The sequence below is a fragment of the Phocoena sinus genome, chromosome 2 (assembly GCF_008692025.1).
Source record: "Phocoena sinus isolate mPhoSin1 chromosome 2, mPhoSin1.pri, whole genome shotgun sequence".
NCBI lineage: Eukaryota > Metazoa > Chordata > Mammalia > Artiodactyla > Phocoenidae > Phocoena > Phocoena sinus.
In genome coordinates this window covers 39,240,500-39,254,023 of record NC_045764.1, presented here as the reverse complement: position 1 = coordinate 39,254,023, position 13,524 = coordinate 39,240,500, and the positions used below count along the sequence as shown (strand labels likewise).

General features: G+C 42.5%; 1 protein-coding gene across 10 annotated transcripts in view; it reads right to left on the bottom strand.

Annotated features, from left to right (window-relative positions):
* Positions 1 to 13,524, bottom strand: part of DET1 (DET1 partner of COP1 E3 ubiquitin ligase) — a 59,134-nt gene that overhangs the window by 28,283 nt on the left and 17,327 nt on the right. For 4 of the 10 annotated variants that reach the window (XM_032620741.1, XM_032620748.1, XM_032620731.1 and 1 more), the window contains exon 5: positions 10,407 to 10,598. In XM_032620741.1, the coding sequence (XP_032476632.1) occupies positions 10,407 to 10,598 (192 nt within the window). Of the gene's footprint in view, positions 1 to 6,541; positions 12,947 to 13,524 lie in introns of those variants that run through there. The other 6 variants (XR_004348152.1, XR_004348155.1, XM_032620773.1 and 3 more) reach the window with 4 other exon arrangements.

Here is a 13,524-nt window from a genome sequence, read left to right as displayed (position 1 = left end):
TTCAAATTAGCCAATCCCAAGCCTATTCACTCTGACTTGCCTGTTCCTTCTTGTAAAAACCACCCTAGAGGCTCTTGCACACATTTTCCCCTCACTCTCTCTGACTCCTGATTGACCCGGGTGCTTCCCTATGCCATGCTTCCTATTTCTAGTGACTTCTGAGTATAACAAACTTCCCTCATGACAGTCATCTCCATGTCTGTGTGTCTTACCATAACTGATTAAAACAAATCTCAATACTCTTAAAATGTACACCTATTCAAAGAGCATTTTAGGCCTTTTTTAGATTGGAGGCATCCAAGCCATGATGAAGAATACCTAGCTTCATCAGTGCTTCCTATTTGACCTCATGTCTAATTTCATTTTCTTCCTATATTGAATCACATATCCCTAGAAGCTAATCAGCTTCTGCTCAAAGTCAGCATGAAGTTTCTGACAAGTTGGTTCACACCTTAATGATTAGTCCTGTGATCTGCATGAAACGGTCACACTAGACCTCTCACTACGTTAAGAAATTCTTCCATTTATTCCAAAGGATGGAACAGTTTCCCCTTCATTCATTTACCTTGCTTGGTGTTTGATAGGCAAACCTTTCACACCAATCTCAGCATGTCAGTAAAATTTCAATTACTAGTGTGGATCTTTCTTTCTTTAGTTCTAAGCAGCACTTAGTTGCTGCTTTGCAAAAAATACAGCCTCACGTTCATTCCTCCAATGGCAAAACTTTGCTTCACTAATACTGAAATGAACCCCACTGCTCTGCTTCTGTACCTTTCTGAGTACAAAATAACCTTTCATTGTAATATCAAACCACAGTGCATTCTTTTGGAAGACATCTTACACAGCACATACATTTAACATATGTGGCATCAATAATGCATATTACTTGACAGAAGTGATGACAATATGAAGAGCATGCTCAACGTGCACATGCACAGGTGGTGACAGCAGTGACGTCACAACTGCTGCCTGACTGACACTCACAAGATGCCAATTAGATACACTCCGATTTTGAAAAATGCATCCCAGAACTGATGCAGTGAGGTAAATACCTTCCCATGTAAGGTGCTTAGCAGAGCTTCTGGTCCATGGTAAGCCCTTACTAAATGCGAACGATCAAAAACAACAACAGGGCTTCCCTGGTGGCGCAGTGGTTGAGAATCGCCTACCAATGTAGGGGACATGGGTTTGTGCCCTGGTCCGGGAGGATCCCACACGCCGCGGAGCGGCTAGGCCCGTGAGCCATGGCCACTGGGCCTGCGCGTCCAGAGCCTGTGCTCCGCAATGGGAGAGGCCACAACAGTGAGAGGCCTGCGTACTGCAAAAAACAACAGCAACAACAACAAACTCGTGGCAAATGAAGCTCCCTCTGTCCAATGTGTCTGGCTGCAAAGAGGGTTAGGGATGTTCTGATCTTCTCAGACCTGGGTAAGTGGGGACAGAGGTAATGCCACCAGTCTCCTGTGGGTGATCAGGGCTGGACCTGGAGAAGGGCAAGCTCTTGTTGCTTGGTCACCGAGGAAAGGAGGAGTGTTTAGTTAATGCTCATTTAGTGCTCGCATCAACCCTGCAAATGAGAAATTATCCCCATTTTAGAGGAGGATAAACTGAGACTTCGGTCAAGTTCTTATTATCAACCCTAGGGCTACAAAGCTAGTAGCACAGACCTCATTTGCAAGCCCGATCTGTTCTCATAATTCTATCAGAGCATGCTCTGTAAAGAATCTGAGTCTGGGACTTCCCTGGTGGTCTAGTGGTTAAGACTTCGCCTTCCAACGCAGGGGGTGCAGGTTCGATCCCTGGTCTGGGAACTAAGATTCCCACATGCCCCGTGGCCAAAAAACCAAAACATAAAACAGAGGCAATATTGTAACAAATTCAATAAAGACTAAAAATGGTCCACATCAAAAAAATCTTAAAAAAAAAAAAAAAAAAAGAATCTGAGTCCTACTATGCATCTCTCTGCTTCCTACATTGTTTCTGCCTCTGATAATCAAATGCTGTACGATGGAGAGAGCCTTCAGAATTTTTTTTTTTTTTAAACAACAGAGGGTTATAGCTATAAAGGGTATACACTGAGCAGATTAATGTTGTAAACAAAATTACCCCCAGAACATCAAAACCACTTAATACGCTCCATTGCTTTGGAAGCACACACTGCAGAGAACCATTATGCTGATTACCAATAATTATAATCTACTCATTAAGGAAAGTCCCTAAGGGCTTCTACAAAGGAACACTTCATGGCTGACATGGAGTTACTCTGTGTACTTGAAAATAATGAAGCTACCGTTCTTTTAAAAATTATCTAATTTAGGCTTTTCACTGATATATGTGCTTCTCTGTAAGGACTCTAAATGAAAGAGGTTCTGCTAAATTTAAATGGAAGTTTTCTCTCAAAGGTCCAGAGCAGCTTCAAACTGACTGTTGACATGCCAGCTCCCTGCCGAGTAGGGCTGAGAGGACAGAGGTATTTAATCTGAAAGGTATATCCCCTGAAGTCTCTGCTTTTCTTAAACATTTTGGTTTCAAAGAACTTGTTTCTCCAAAGATTCTCGAGATTTATTGGATGAACATTTGTGGAGAGAAGACACTAGGATTTACTTAAAGCAGCTTTAAATCCTTTAGAAACAAAGTTAATATAAACACATAGGGGTTGAGAACAAATTATGGGTCAAGTACTCAGTGGGCTGAGTGCTTTACCTCCCATTTTAACTATAATCCTTTTAGGTACAAGAAACAGCCAGGCCAGCTCAGGGATGCCTGCACAGGAGAGCCAGAAATCTTACAGAAATCCACTAGGAATCATAATTGGGCCTCACGGACACTGGAACTGAATCTAAGAAGGTCCCCAGACAGCAGGAATTTCATGACTCTTTCCACAGGCGACCTGCCTTTCTCTTTGCATCTATTAATTTGCTTTCAACTGCAAGAAACAGAAAATCTAATTCAAAGTGGCCTAAATAGTAAGGAAATTTACTGCCTCACCGAACTGGAAATCCAGATGTAGGGTGGGTTTCAGGGTTGGGTCGGAATCAGCCAACTGTGTCATCTATGATTCAGGTTCTTTCCTCTTCATTTTCCCATCCAGAAGCCCAGCTTCATCCTAAGGCTGATTCTTACTGAATATGATCATAGGGTGTTGCATGGTAAGAATATGGGCTACATGTTTCCTCACTAACATATTCTAAAGAGAAATGTTTCCCCAGAAGCCCCAGAAACCTTTATCTCATGGTATCATTGACCTGAACTAAGTCACATGATATTCCTAAACTAACCCCTTATACTGACTGGTCTTAGTCTAGTTCTAGTCACTATCAAGGAGTATAGGACTACCATGATTGGTTTAGACTGCTCAGGGCACACCCCTAGAGTGAAGTCATATATGTGGGGGATGGAAAAAAGAAAAACTGAGAATAATTCCTAAGTTTTTGCCTCTAGTAAATGGGTAGACACTGAAGTCATTTGGGAAATCTTGGAGGAAAAACAGGTTGGAGGTGGAGGTGAGAATCAAGAGCATTGCTCTGAATATGCTAGTTCTGAAATGCCTGTTAGATCTCCAAATGAAGAGGCCACATAAGCCATGGGATATATGAATTTGGTGTTCAAGGAAGGGGTCAGGGCCAGAATTATCATTTCGAGAATCATCAGCTTATACCTAGAATTTAAAACCATGGAATGGATGAAATCAACTTAAGAAAGAATATATAGAGAAAAAGAGGTGAGGATCCAAAGCCAAGGGCTGGGCACTGCAACATCTAAAGATAGAGCAGAGAAGCAGCCTGCAAGCAGGACCAAGAAGCAACAATTAAGGACTTCCCTGGTGGTGCAGTGGTTAAGAATCCACCTGCCAGTGCAAGGGACATGGGTTCGAGCCCTGGTCCGGGAAGATCCCACATGCCACAGAGCAACTAAGCCCGTGCACCACAACTACTGAGCCCGCAAGCCACAACTACTGAAGCCCACGTGCCTAGAGCCCATGCTCTGCAACAAGAGAAACCACCACAATGAGAAACCTGCCACACTACAACAAAGAGTAGCCCCTGCTCACCGCAACTAGAGAAAGCCCACGCATAGCAACAAAGACCCAATGCAACCAAAAATAAATAAAAATTTAAAAAACAAAAAAAAGAAGCAACAATTAGTAAGACAGGAAGAAAACCAAAAATACGTACTATCCTAGAAACCAAGTGTTTCTTGATATACAGAGAAATCAATTATGCCTAATGTCAGGAGCCTTCCTAAGAGAGGGACAAGAGGTGAGCACTGTATTAGCAACATGGAATCACTGGTGACTCAGACAAGGGCAGCTTCAGTGGAGTAATGGGGACAGAAATCTATCAGAGTGGGTTGAGGAAAAAAGTGGGGAAGTGAAAACATGTACAACTCTTCTGAGAAGTTTTTCTGTGAAGGTCCCAGAGAAATGAGCAGTAACTAAAGGGGGAAATGGGGCCAAAGAAGGAGTTTTTAAAGAAGAAACATCCTCGAACATATCTTTATGTTAATGGGAATGACCTAGCAAGAGAAAGATGGAGGAGAGAGAAAATAATTGCAAGAGCAAAGACCTTGAGAAGTCAAAAGGAGACAGGATTCAGTGAAGAGGTGGAGGGGTTGGCCTTTTATAGTAGCAGGGCTATTTCATTCAGGAGGAAAGGCAGAGAATGGGCATAGAGGCAAGTCACATGGTTGACATGGTAAAGGAAAGATAAGGAATCCCCACTTGATCATTTCTATTTCTGCCATGAAGTAGGTGGCAAGGTGATCAGTGAGAAATCAAAGGAGGGGCTTTAAAGAGAAATGAAGACGTGAAACGAAGAAATGAAAACAGCAATTTCAGGGAGTGGGAAATTAGACAAGAAAAGTATATGAGGATTGCTCAGCAGTTAGAGGTGATGAAAAGATCTAAGATATGACCAAGGGAATGCATGACTAAGGTGGAGGGAAGTGTAAATTAAGCCTCAGAAAGGCTAGGAAATTGGCCCACTGGTCACACAGCTAATGAGCAGAAGAGCCAGGATTCACAGTGAGGCCCGAGTAACTCTACACTCTGTGCTCTTTCTGCTCTGCCAAGTCTTCAGGTACAATCACGCAACCTGGTACAAAGAAAAAGCTACAGGTAAATGGCTTCTACCAAAAAAGGTTCACTCAGTTCCACAAACATGTGACAGCTTTGGGACCCTGATTTCCTCATGACCTACATAGAATCTGGGAGAATGCTTCAGTATTTCATCCATCCAGATGGCCAGTGATAGTGTTCAAGCTCTCCCTTTGGATTACCACTGACTTGTCTGGCCTATCTCTACTCCCTCCAAGCCACCTTCCAGACCGCTGAAAATTATCTTTGTGAAATTCATACTATGCCTTCCATTGCATAACACCCTAGCACCGTGCACAAGGTTTCTCTTCGTGACTCAGTCCTGTTGCCCTGGGCCCCCCACACATCTTTTGCTGTAGCCATTAGATTATTCACCGTTTCACAACCGTGACAGCCCTACTGATGCTTCCATGCCATTGCACATCCTGGATCTCTCCTTGAAATGTCCTCTGCCCTGGTTCACATGACAGATTCCCATTTACCCAGTTTCAGTGTCCCTTCCCCAGTACAGCCTTCCTTCTCTGCCTCTCCTTCAGCCCCCTCCACTGTTCCCAGATATACACTATTGGGGCTTTTACCATTTTGCATTATAATTCTATTTGCCTATTTCTCTCCTCACCCTCAACATCTTGGCACAGCATCTACCTGACACACAGTAGGTGCTCAAATCTTATGTTGAATGCTGAATGAGAATTAATTTAGCTGTTCGAAGTTGAAGATTATGAAATAAGCTGAACTGTTTTTGGTGGGGCTCAGCATCTCATATCACATTTATTATGTTCCCAAGGGAAGTCAGTACCTAGACGGTAGAGGGATATAGGATCCAGCTGTCTGCATCCACGGCTCCTTTCCCAGCCTGCTCTGAAAGCTACCTTCAAAGTCAAAGGCTACTAAACAAGCTTACTACATAAATGGTGGGCACAGTATGAAGATGAAACATAAACATCCTGACAAGTCCTGTGGAGGAGGCTGAGAAAGTGACAGAAGGATGCTGACTGGTGGCTGGCAGGTGTTTGTAGGAGAGCAGTGATGGCTCAGCCGTCCAGGAACAACCTGTCTGATCTCTTTAGGGACACCTGGAGCTTGCCAGCTCCCACTACCCAAATTACAGTAAGTGCTGCACAGTGTTTGTTTCTGCTGTGGCAGTAAGAACCGCTCACTCTTACACCTGCACAACGCAGATGGTGCAGATGGGAGCGTGCTTCCCCACGAGGATGTGCAATTATGCCCAGTTCCTCCAGCTGTAACAATTACCAGGAGAACACCCGAGGGAAGGAAACAATCCCGGCAGATAGCTGTATTCCACGCTGGCACACACCACTTAGTCCTCCCAAGAGCAGCTGCTGGATCTATGGCCTCTAGTCCCTTTCACAGTCCTTCCTGGAACTCATGTATTTGAAAAACATTTGGTGAGATCAGAACATAAGGCAGTCATTAAACAGGATATATTTAAGTAAGAAAATACCAAGGCTTTATTTTTTTTTTCTTATAAAGACAGCCCTACTATTGGCTAAGTGGAAAGATGTACACACTTCTCATGAGTAAACAAGATTTACCTGCTTCAGGCTGCATACCATAATGCCAAAGAAGTGACATGAAGGAGGCAGAGGTGTAATGCTCTCATCTTCATAGCAATAAAATGCAAAATAAAAAAAACTTAAATGGACTTAATTAATGTTGGGCATTCCCACAGGGAAAAGGCAAGAGGACTTTAAGTCGATCGGGTTGTACTGTGTACGACAAAAAAATTCCGTCAGGCTGAGCCACCTGGCTCTCCCCATCTGAGGTATACAGTCTGGAACCGACAAGGCTGAGAGTCAGGAGCTTCTGCTTTACGGTCCACTGAGATATGAAGGAGGCAGAGTCTTGGAAGACCGGATGACCCACTCTGGTGAGGCACCTACGTGCAGCAGTGTCGCATATGGAAGTTGACAACATACTCAGCGTTAGTCCTCTGCACAGAGATAGCAAAAGGCTCGAAAGGGTGGAAGGTGAAGGCAACAAGGCGTCGCACCGTGTGGTTGATGGGACGGCCCAGTAAGCCTGCCTGAATCTCAAACTTGAGCAGACCAGAGTCCCGGGCATAGAACCTAAACAGAACAAGAGAGAAGGAGAGGATGGGACAGATACTGACCACCATCTTGAAACCTGAACAGCAGGAAAACGTGCCAACTCGTTATTTAACCTCACTGATGACATCTCCTCTAACAGCAGCCCCAGGTTATTGGAACTGCAAAATCACCTTTGTCTGATCAGCTCACTTTACGGGCAGGGTGATTATGAACTTCCCTGTGCTGTCCTGAGTCACTGGGTCATTTCTCTTTCCCAAGATGACCCTTAGTTACAGCCTTAACTACAGCCTCCCCTTTTCCAGTAGCTACCTGCCCAAGATTGCCTAGTACAGGACTGGAAATGAAATGTGAGCCACATACGTTATTTTAAATTTTCAGGTAGCCACATTAAACAAAGTAAAAGGTGAAATTAATTTTAATAATATTTTATTTAACCCAGTATTGGTATCTAAAATATTATCATTTTAACCTATAATCAATATAAAAGATACTAAAAAAAATTTTTTTTGTACTAAGCCTTTGAAATCTGATGTGTGTTGACACTTGAGCACATCTCAACTTGGACTAGTCACATGTTAGTGATGTCAGTGCTCAACAGCTACATGAGGTTAGTAGCTACTATAGAACAGGGCAGATCTAGGCCTATATTTGAGTTTTTCACTTTTAAGAATAAATTCCTTTAGAAGGTTCTTCTTTTTCACACACAAATACAAAATACTAAGTAGTTTTTACTTTTTCATCTAACGCAGTAAGAATAAAGATGCTTCCATCCATCCCAATACTTAAATAAATGCCTTTTTCCCACATGCAAAATAAGTGCCCTGTGAACTTGGGAACTAGAGATGATCAGCAGCGTCGGGGCTGAACTGGGGGAAGTTCTAGAAAATAAAGAGCTCTGAAATAAAGAGCTCTATAATTTCCCTTTTGGGAAGCAAATATATACTAGCCGTAAAGATATTCATACCCCTTGACTCAACAATCCCATTTCTAAGAACTTATATCCTCAGAATTTAATTTAAATGCAGTAAATAGTGACATGAATAAAGATGCCTACTACAGCATTATCTCTAATGTAAAAATGCAGAGAGAATAATGCTCAGTAATAGGGAAATAGTTAAATCAATTATGGTACATCTACTTGATGGAATAATATGCCACCATTAGGACTGTAACTGTGAGGACTATGTAACAATATGGAAAAATGTTTATTAAATAAAAGCAGGCTACAAAGTATCATGCCAACCATGATTACAACTGTGTAAACGTAAACATGCATACTGGCAAAGACTAGAATGGAATATACAATGAGTGTTAGAGTAATGGCATTACCTCTACAAATGACTTTTATATCCCTACATTTTAAAGTAAAAATAAAGAATTACAAGAAAAATCTTTTAAGTCAGGGTCAATGGCATTTCCAGATTTGTTTAATCTTTTCAAATCAGAAAGGCAGGGAAGTAAAAAAGGAGAGAAATGTATCTCGTGCTTCGTGACAATATCAAATGAGGCCAATTATCTGCTTTCATGTGTGAAAAACACATTCACCTTACCCACATAGTCCCCAGCACACAAAGGGCTTATAATTTAAAGTGAGCTGTTTGAGCTCCTAAATCTAACTACCAGTTTACAGGAAATATGGGGGAATGAGAAAGGCAGTAAATACGCCAGAGATGCAATGAGCAAAATCTAGAATATGGTGAATACTACTGGACGAACAACCTGGTTTCTTCAACTATTTCACTGCAAAGAAAGTAAGAGGGAAGCAGAACCCATAGAATAAAAAAGACTTAAGAGGATAGCAACCAAATACAACATACACACCTTGTTTAGATCCGGACTGGAACAAACTGTAAAAAGACTATGCACAAGACAACAGGGAAATGTGAAAACTCACCAGATATCGATGATCTTAATATATTTTTGTTAATTTTCATAAGATGGAATAATGGTATTAAGGTTGTATGTTTAAGTCCTTACCTTTTAGAAATTCATACTGAAATATTTACAAGTGAAATGCTATGACACCTGGGATGTGATGGTCCAGGGTGGCAGTTGGGAGGGGAGAAGTGGTGGTGGAAAGAGATGAAACAACACTGACCATGAAGTGATAACTGTTGAAGCAGGGTGATGGGTACAGGGAGGTTCATTATACTCTTCTACTTTAATATGTTTAAAAATTTCCATATGGCTTCCCTGGTGGCGCAGTGGTTGAGAGTCTGCCTGCCGATTCAGGGGACACGGGTTCGTGCCCCGGTCCGGGAAGATCCCACATGCCGTGGAGCGGCTGGGCCTGTGAGCCATGGCCACTAAGCCTGCACGTTCAGAGCCTGTGCTCCACAACGGGAGAGGCCACAATAGTGAGAGGCCCACGTACCGCAAAAAAAAAAAAAAAAAATTTCCATAATAAAAAAATTTTTTTAACTGGCTTTTGGAACCTGACTGCAATTTCTCAAAGGATATATTACAAATGGTGATTAAGTGTTCAGAGTATGTTACACAAGCCTATTTAATACACAATGAAGCTGGATTATGAAATACTATCTACCACTATTTCTATGTGAAAAAGACCTTCCAAAATCCAGCTCAGGGCTCCAGGAACACACCTCCCTTGAAATAACCCCACTAGTGGCAGTGGTGCCAGTTCCTCTCCCTAGTACCTATTATAGCACACAGAACCACCCAAGCTCCCGGCACAGACAAGCGGGTCTGTGAATTGGACATACGTGAGGAAGGCATTACTTACAGGAGATTAGTTTCAAGGTTCTAGCAATAATACAGTGATCTGCATTCCAAAATTCTTCCAAGTGAGGAAGCATGAGTTTCTCCAAAACCTGCCTGTTTCCCAAACCGTCTCTGCTATCGTTTCTATTAGGTAACATGAGAGGATAAAATAATTTGAGCTGGATAAAATTTAAGTCTCAATTATAAACACTGTTAAGAAATGGTATTAGATTATTAAATTGAAAAGTATGGTTTCCTTCTCTGGATACCCTGAAAAGGGAACAACACTTATCTGAATTTGATGTTTTGATGAGAAGCAAAGAGCAGAACTAATTAATTTATGAGATTAGTACCTGAATGATCAAAGTACCCACCATATTATAGAAACAGCCTACCCTCTGAATTCAACCCATGAGTACAAGTGGACAGAGTCACAGTGAAATGATGTTTAAGAAGCAGAGAAAGAGAAAGCAGGCAACCTCCTCAGGCAGTGTGCAACTGAAGCAGGGATGGTGTACCTGATAGGGTGATCTCCACAAGTCTTGGGCCGCTCCATGACTGACACCCACTTGTCATCGTAGCTGAAGAGAGACAAATCAAGGTAGGGGCTACCACTGTAAGACTGGGCGCTGATGGGGAGCTGACCCAGCAGCCGGCGTACTGCCTCCGTGTGCCCTCCATACTTGGCATTTACAATAGTGTCTTTAAACCTAAAATAAAGCAACAGTGAGGAAGGCTATGTTAGTGGCACACAAACTGCACTGGGTTTTAAATTGACAAACATATGTCTAAAAACAACTCATTCTGAAAACAAAATCTAGATATTGAATTCTGACACATCACAAATCTGCCTAGCTACAAATATTCTCAAAAAGCAAAAATAGAGTGAGAAATTGGGAACATTAAGTTACTTTAGAAAAGTTAGCAAATATTCTACAAAAGTTAACAACAGTATGACTAATCTATGACAAATATTTCTACTCAAACTTATTTCCTCCAAATAGCAGCCTTAGACTACATTAAAAAGGAGTTACACAGAGCAGAAAATCCTGAACAGACACAGCCTCTGACTCTTCTTGGGATCAGTTATAAGCCAACTTACATCAAACCTTTTGACAAATTACTCATTCTTTGTTTAAATAAAGTTTGGGAGCTTGCTACTTATACTTCTGCCAAAACTCCAGTATCTTGAAGAACAGTAACATGGATACAGAATCACCTACCTGACTTATCATTAATAATAACAATAGAGCAGTTATTTCTCACAATTATAATGAATACTATATTTAATACCCTTTGACCAAGTATTTCTATTCTTCTGGAAATTTGCCCTAAGGAAGAAAAATCCCTGTGCACGTTCAATATAGCACTGTTTATGACAATGAAAAATTGAGAGAAAAATTAAAAACCTAATAGAAAACCGTAATTTTCAAAGATTATATGGTAAAAGAGGAAATGTTTATCATAATGGTAAGTAAAAGAAGTAGGCTACAATCTGTATATATAGTATGATCAAAAACACACACAGGGGCTTCCCTGGTGGCGCAGTGGTTGAGAGTCCGACTGCCGATGCAGGGGATACGGGTTCATGCCCCGGTCCGGGAAGATCCCACATGCCGCAGAGCAGCTAGGCCCATGAGCCGTGGCCGCTGAGCCTGCGCGTCCGGGAGCCTGTGCTCCGCAACGGGAGAGGCCACAACAGTGAGAGGCCCGTGTACCGCAAAAAAACAAAAAACAAAAAAAACCACACACACAAATTTATGCCTTAAAAAAAAAAACTGGTGGAAAAACATCAAAATGGTAATAGTTGTGTTTGTGTAATGACATTTTAGATTTTTTTTTAACCTTCTTTTTCACTTTCCTATAGTTTCTTAGAAAATATGTCAACTGTTTATCAGCTTGATTTTTCTTTTATTCTCTATATTGAAGCATATCATATAGTTTAACAATCAAGGGGAAAATAATTTTTTTAGTCCAGGGGAGAAAATACGATATAACATCTCATCCCTGAAACTAATGGAATAAAAAACTTGAATGTTCAGGACTTCCTTGGTGGTGCAGTGGTTAAGAATCTGCCTGCCAATTCAGGGGACACGGTTTCAAGCCCTGGTCTGGGAAGATCCCGCGTGCTGCAGAGCAACTAAGCCTATGTGCCACAACTACTGAGCCTGCGCTCTAGAGCCCACGAGCCACAACTACTGAACCCACATGCCACAACTACTGAAGCCCGCGTGCCTAGAGCCCGTGCTCCGCAACAAGAGAAGCCACTGCAATGAGAAGCCCATGCACTGCAACGAAGAGTAGCCCCTGTTCGCCGCAACTAGAGAAAGCCCACGCGCAGCAACAAAGACCCAACGCAGCAAAAGATAAATCAATAAATAAACAAACTTGAATGTTCGTTAACTTTGATGAGACCAGAAAGATTGATTAGATGGGTTTTGATTTGTTTTCACTGCTAGCCTGCAGTGCTAGATGGACATTAACACTTCTCAGTTCCCCCAAAAGAAAGCCTAGTGTTAACACTGCTCTTCCATTATTTCTCGACAGTAATTTTCACAGCCTCAGTGTAAATCATAAAATTAAACCCTGGGCCACACAGAACTTATTTCTTTCCCTTTCATTTGAGCTGATATCAAAGATCCTGGGCTCTTTGGCTTTCAGCCCTTTGTCAGTGAAGATCTAGTACTCCAACACTGCCTGACTCACTGGCTTCAAAAGTTGGCTTCGAATGATGGGGCTGGCCCACAGCTTCATGATAACCACAAATCAAAGCCTCTGTGACAATCCACGGGCTGAAGCAGCTCCTATTCCCCGGCAGCACCCACCACCTCTACTCTCCAGGCTCCCCAACAACTAAAAGATGAAGCAGTGGGCTTCCCTGGTGGCGCGGTGGTTGAGAGTCCGCCTGCCGATGCAGGGGACACGGGTTCGTGCCCCGGTCCAGGAAGATCCCACATGCCGCGGAGCGGCTGGGCCCATGAGCCATGGCCGCTGAGCCTGTGCGTCTGGAGCCTGTGCTCCACAATGGGAGAGGCCACAACAGTGAGAGGCCCGCGTACTGCAAAAAAAAAAAGAAAAGATGAAGCAGTCATCCCTCTGATGTCTTCACCTGATTAACTCCTAGCTCACTGTCACTGTCCAACTACGCCTCTCTTAATTCACAATTTCAAAATTCTCAGAGATGATCCTTCCAACACCACGGCTTCCTAGTTCCTGGACTTCCTTTCTGCCTCAGCCACTCGTTCCAATGGTCATATCCTCAATCTCACTCTTACCAATGACTGCACCCCCCTGTAACAGGGTGCAGCACCACAGACTCCAACTATCTTCTCTCCTACTTTTCCAGCTAACTCCCTCTACTCATCCCAGCTTCAACATCCTTCAGACCCAATGGGACCTAAATTCCATTGACTCTACCAACTTTTTGCCATCCTACGCCTTCATCATGACCTCTTTTCCTTCCTTAGCCAGCTTAAATTTCACAATCATTAAAATCACAAAATTTATATCCATAAATTCACGTGGGCCCTTAATGCTGCAGGACACTCATGCTGCATTCCCACAGTCCAGCGAGTCTCCTACTCACTTAGAAGACTATTTCATCCCCCTCCTCCATGTTCATCCTCACGTAATGGC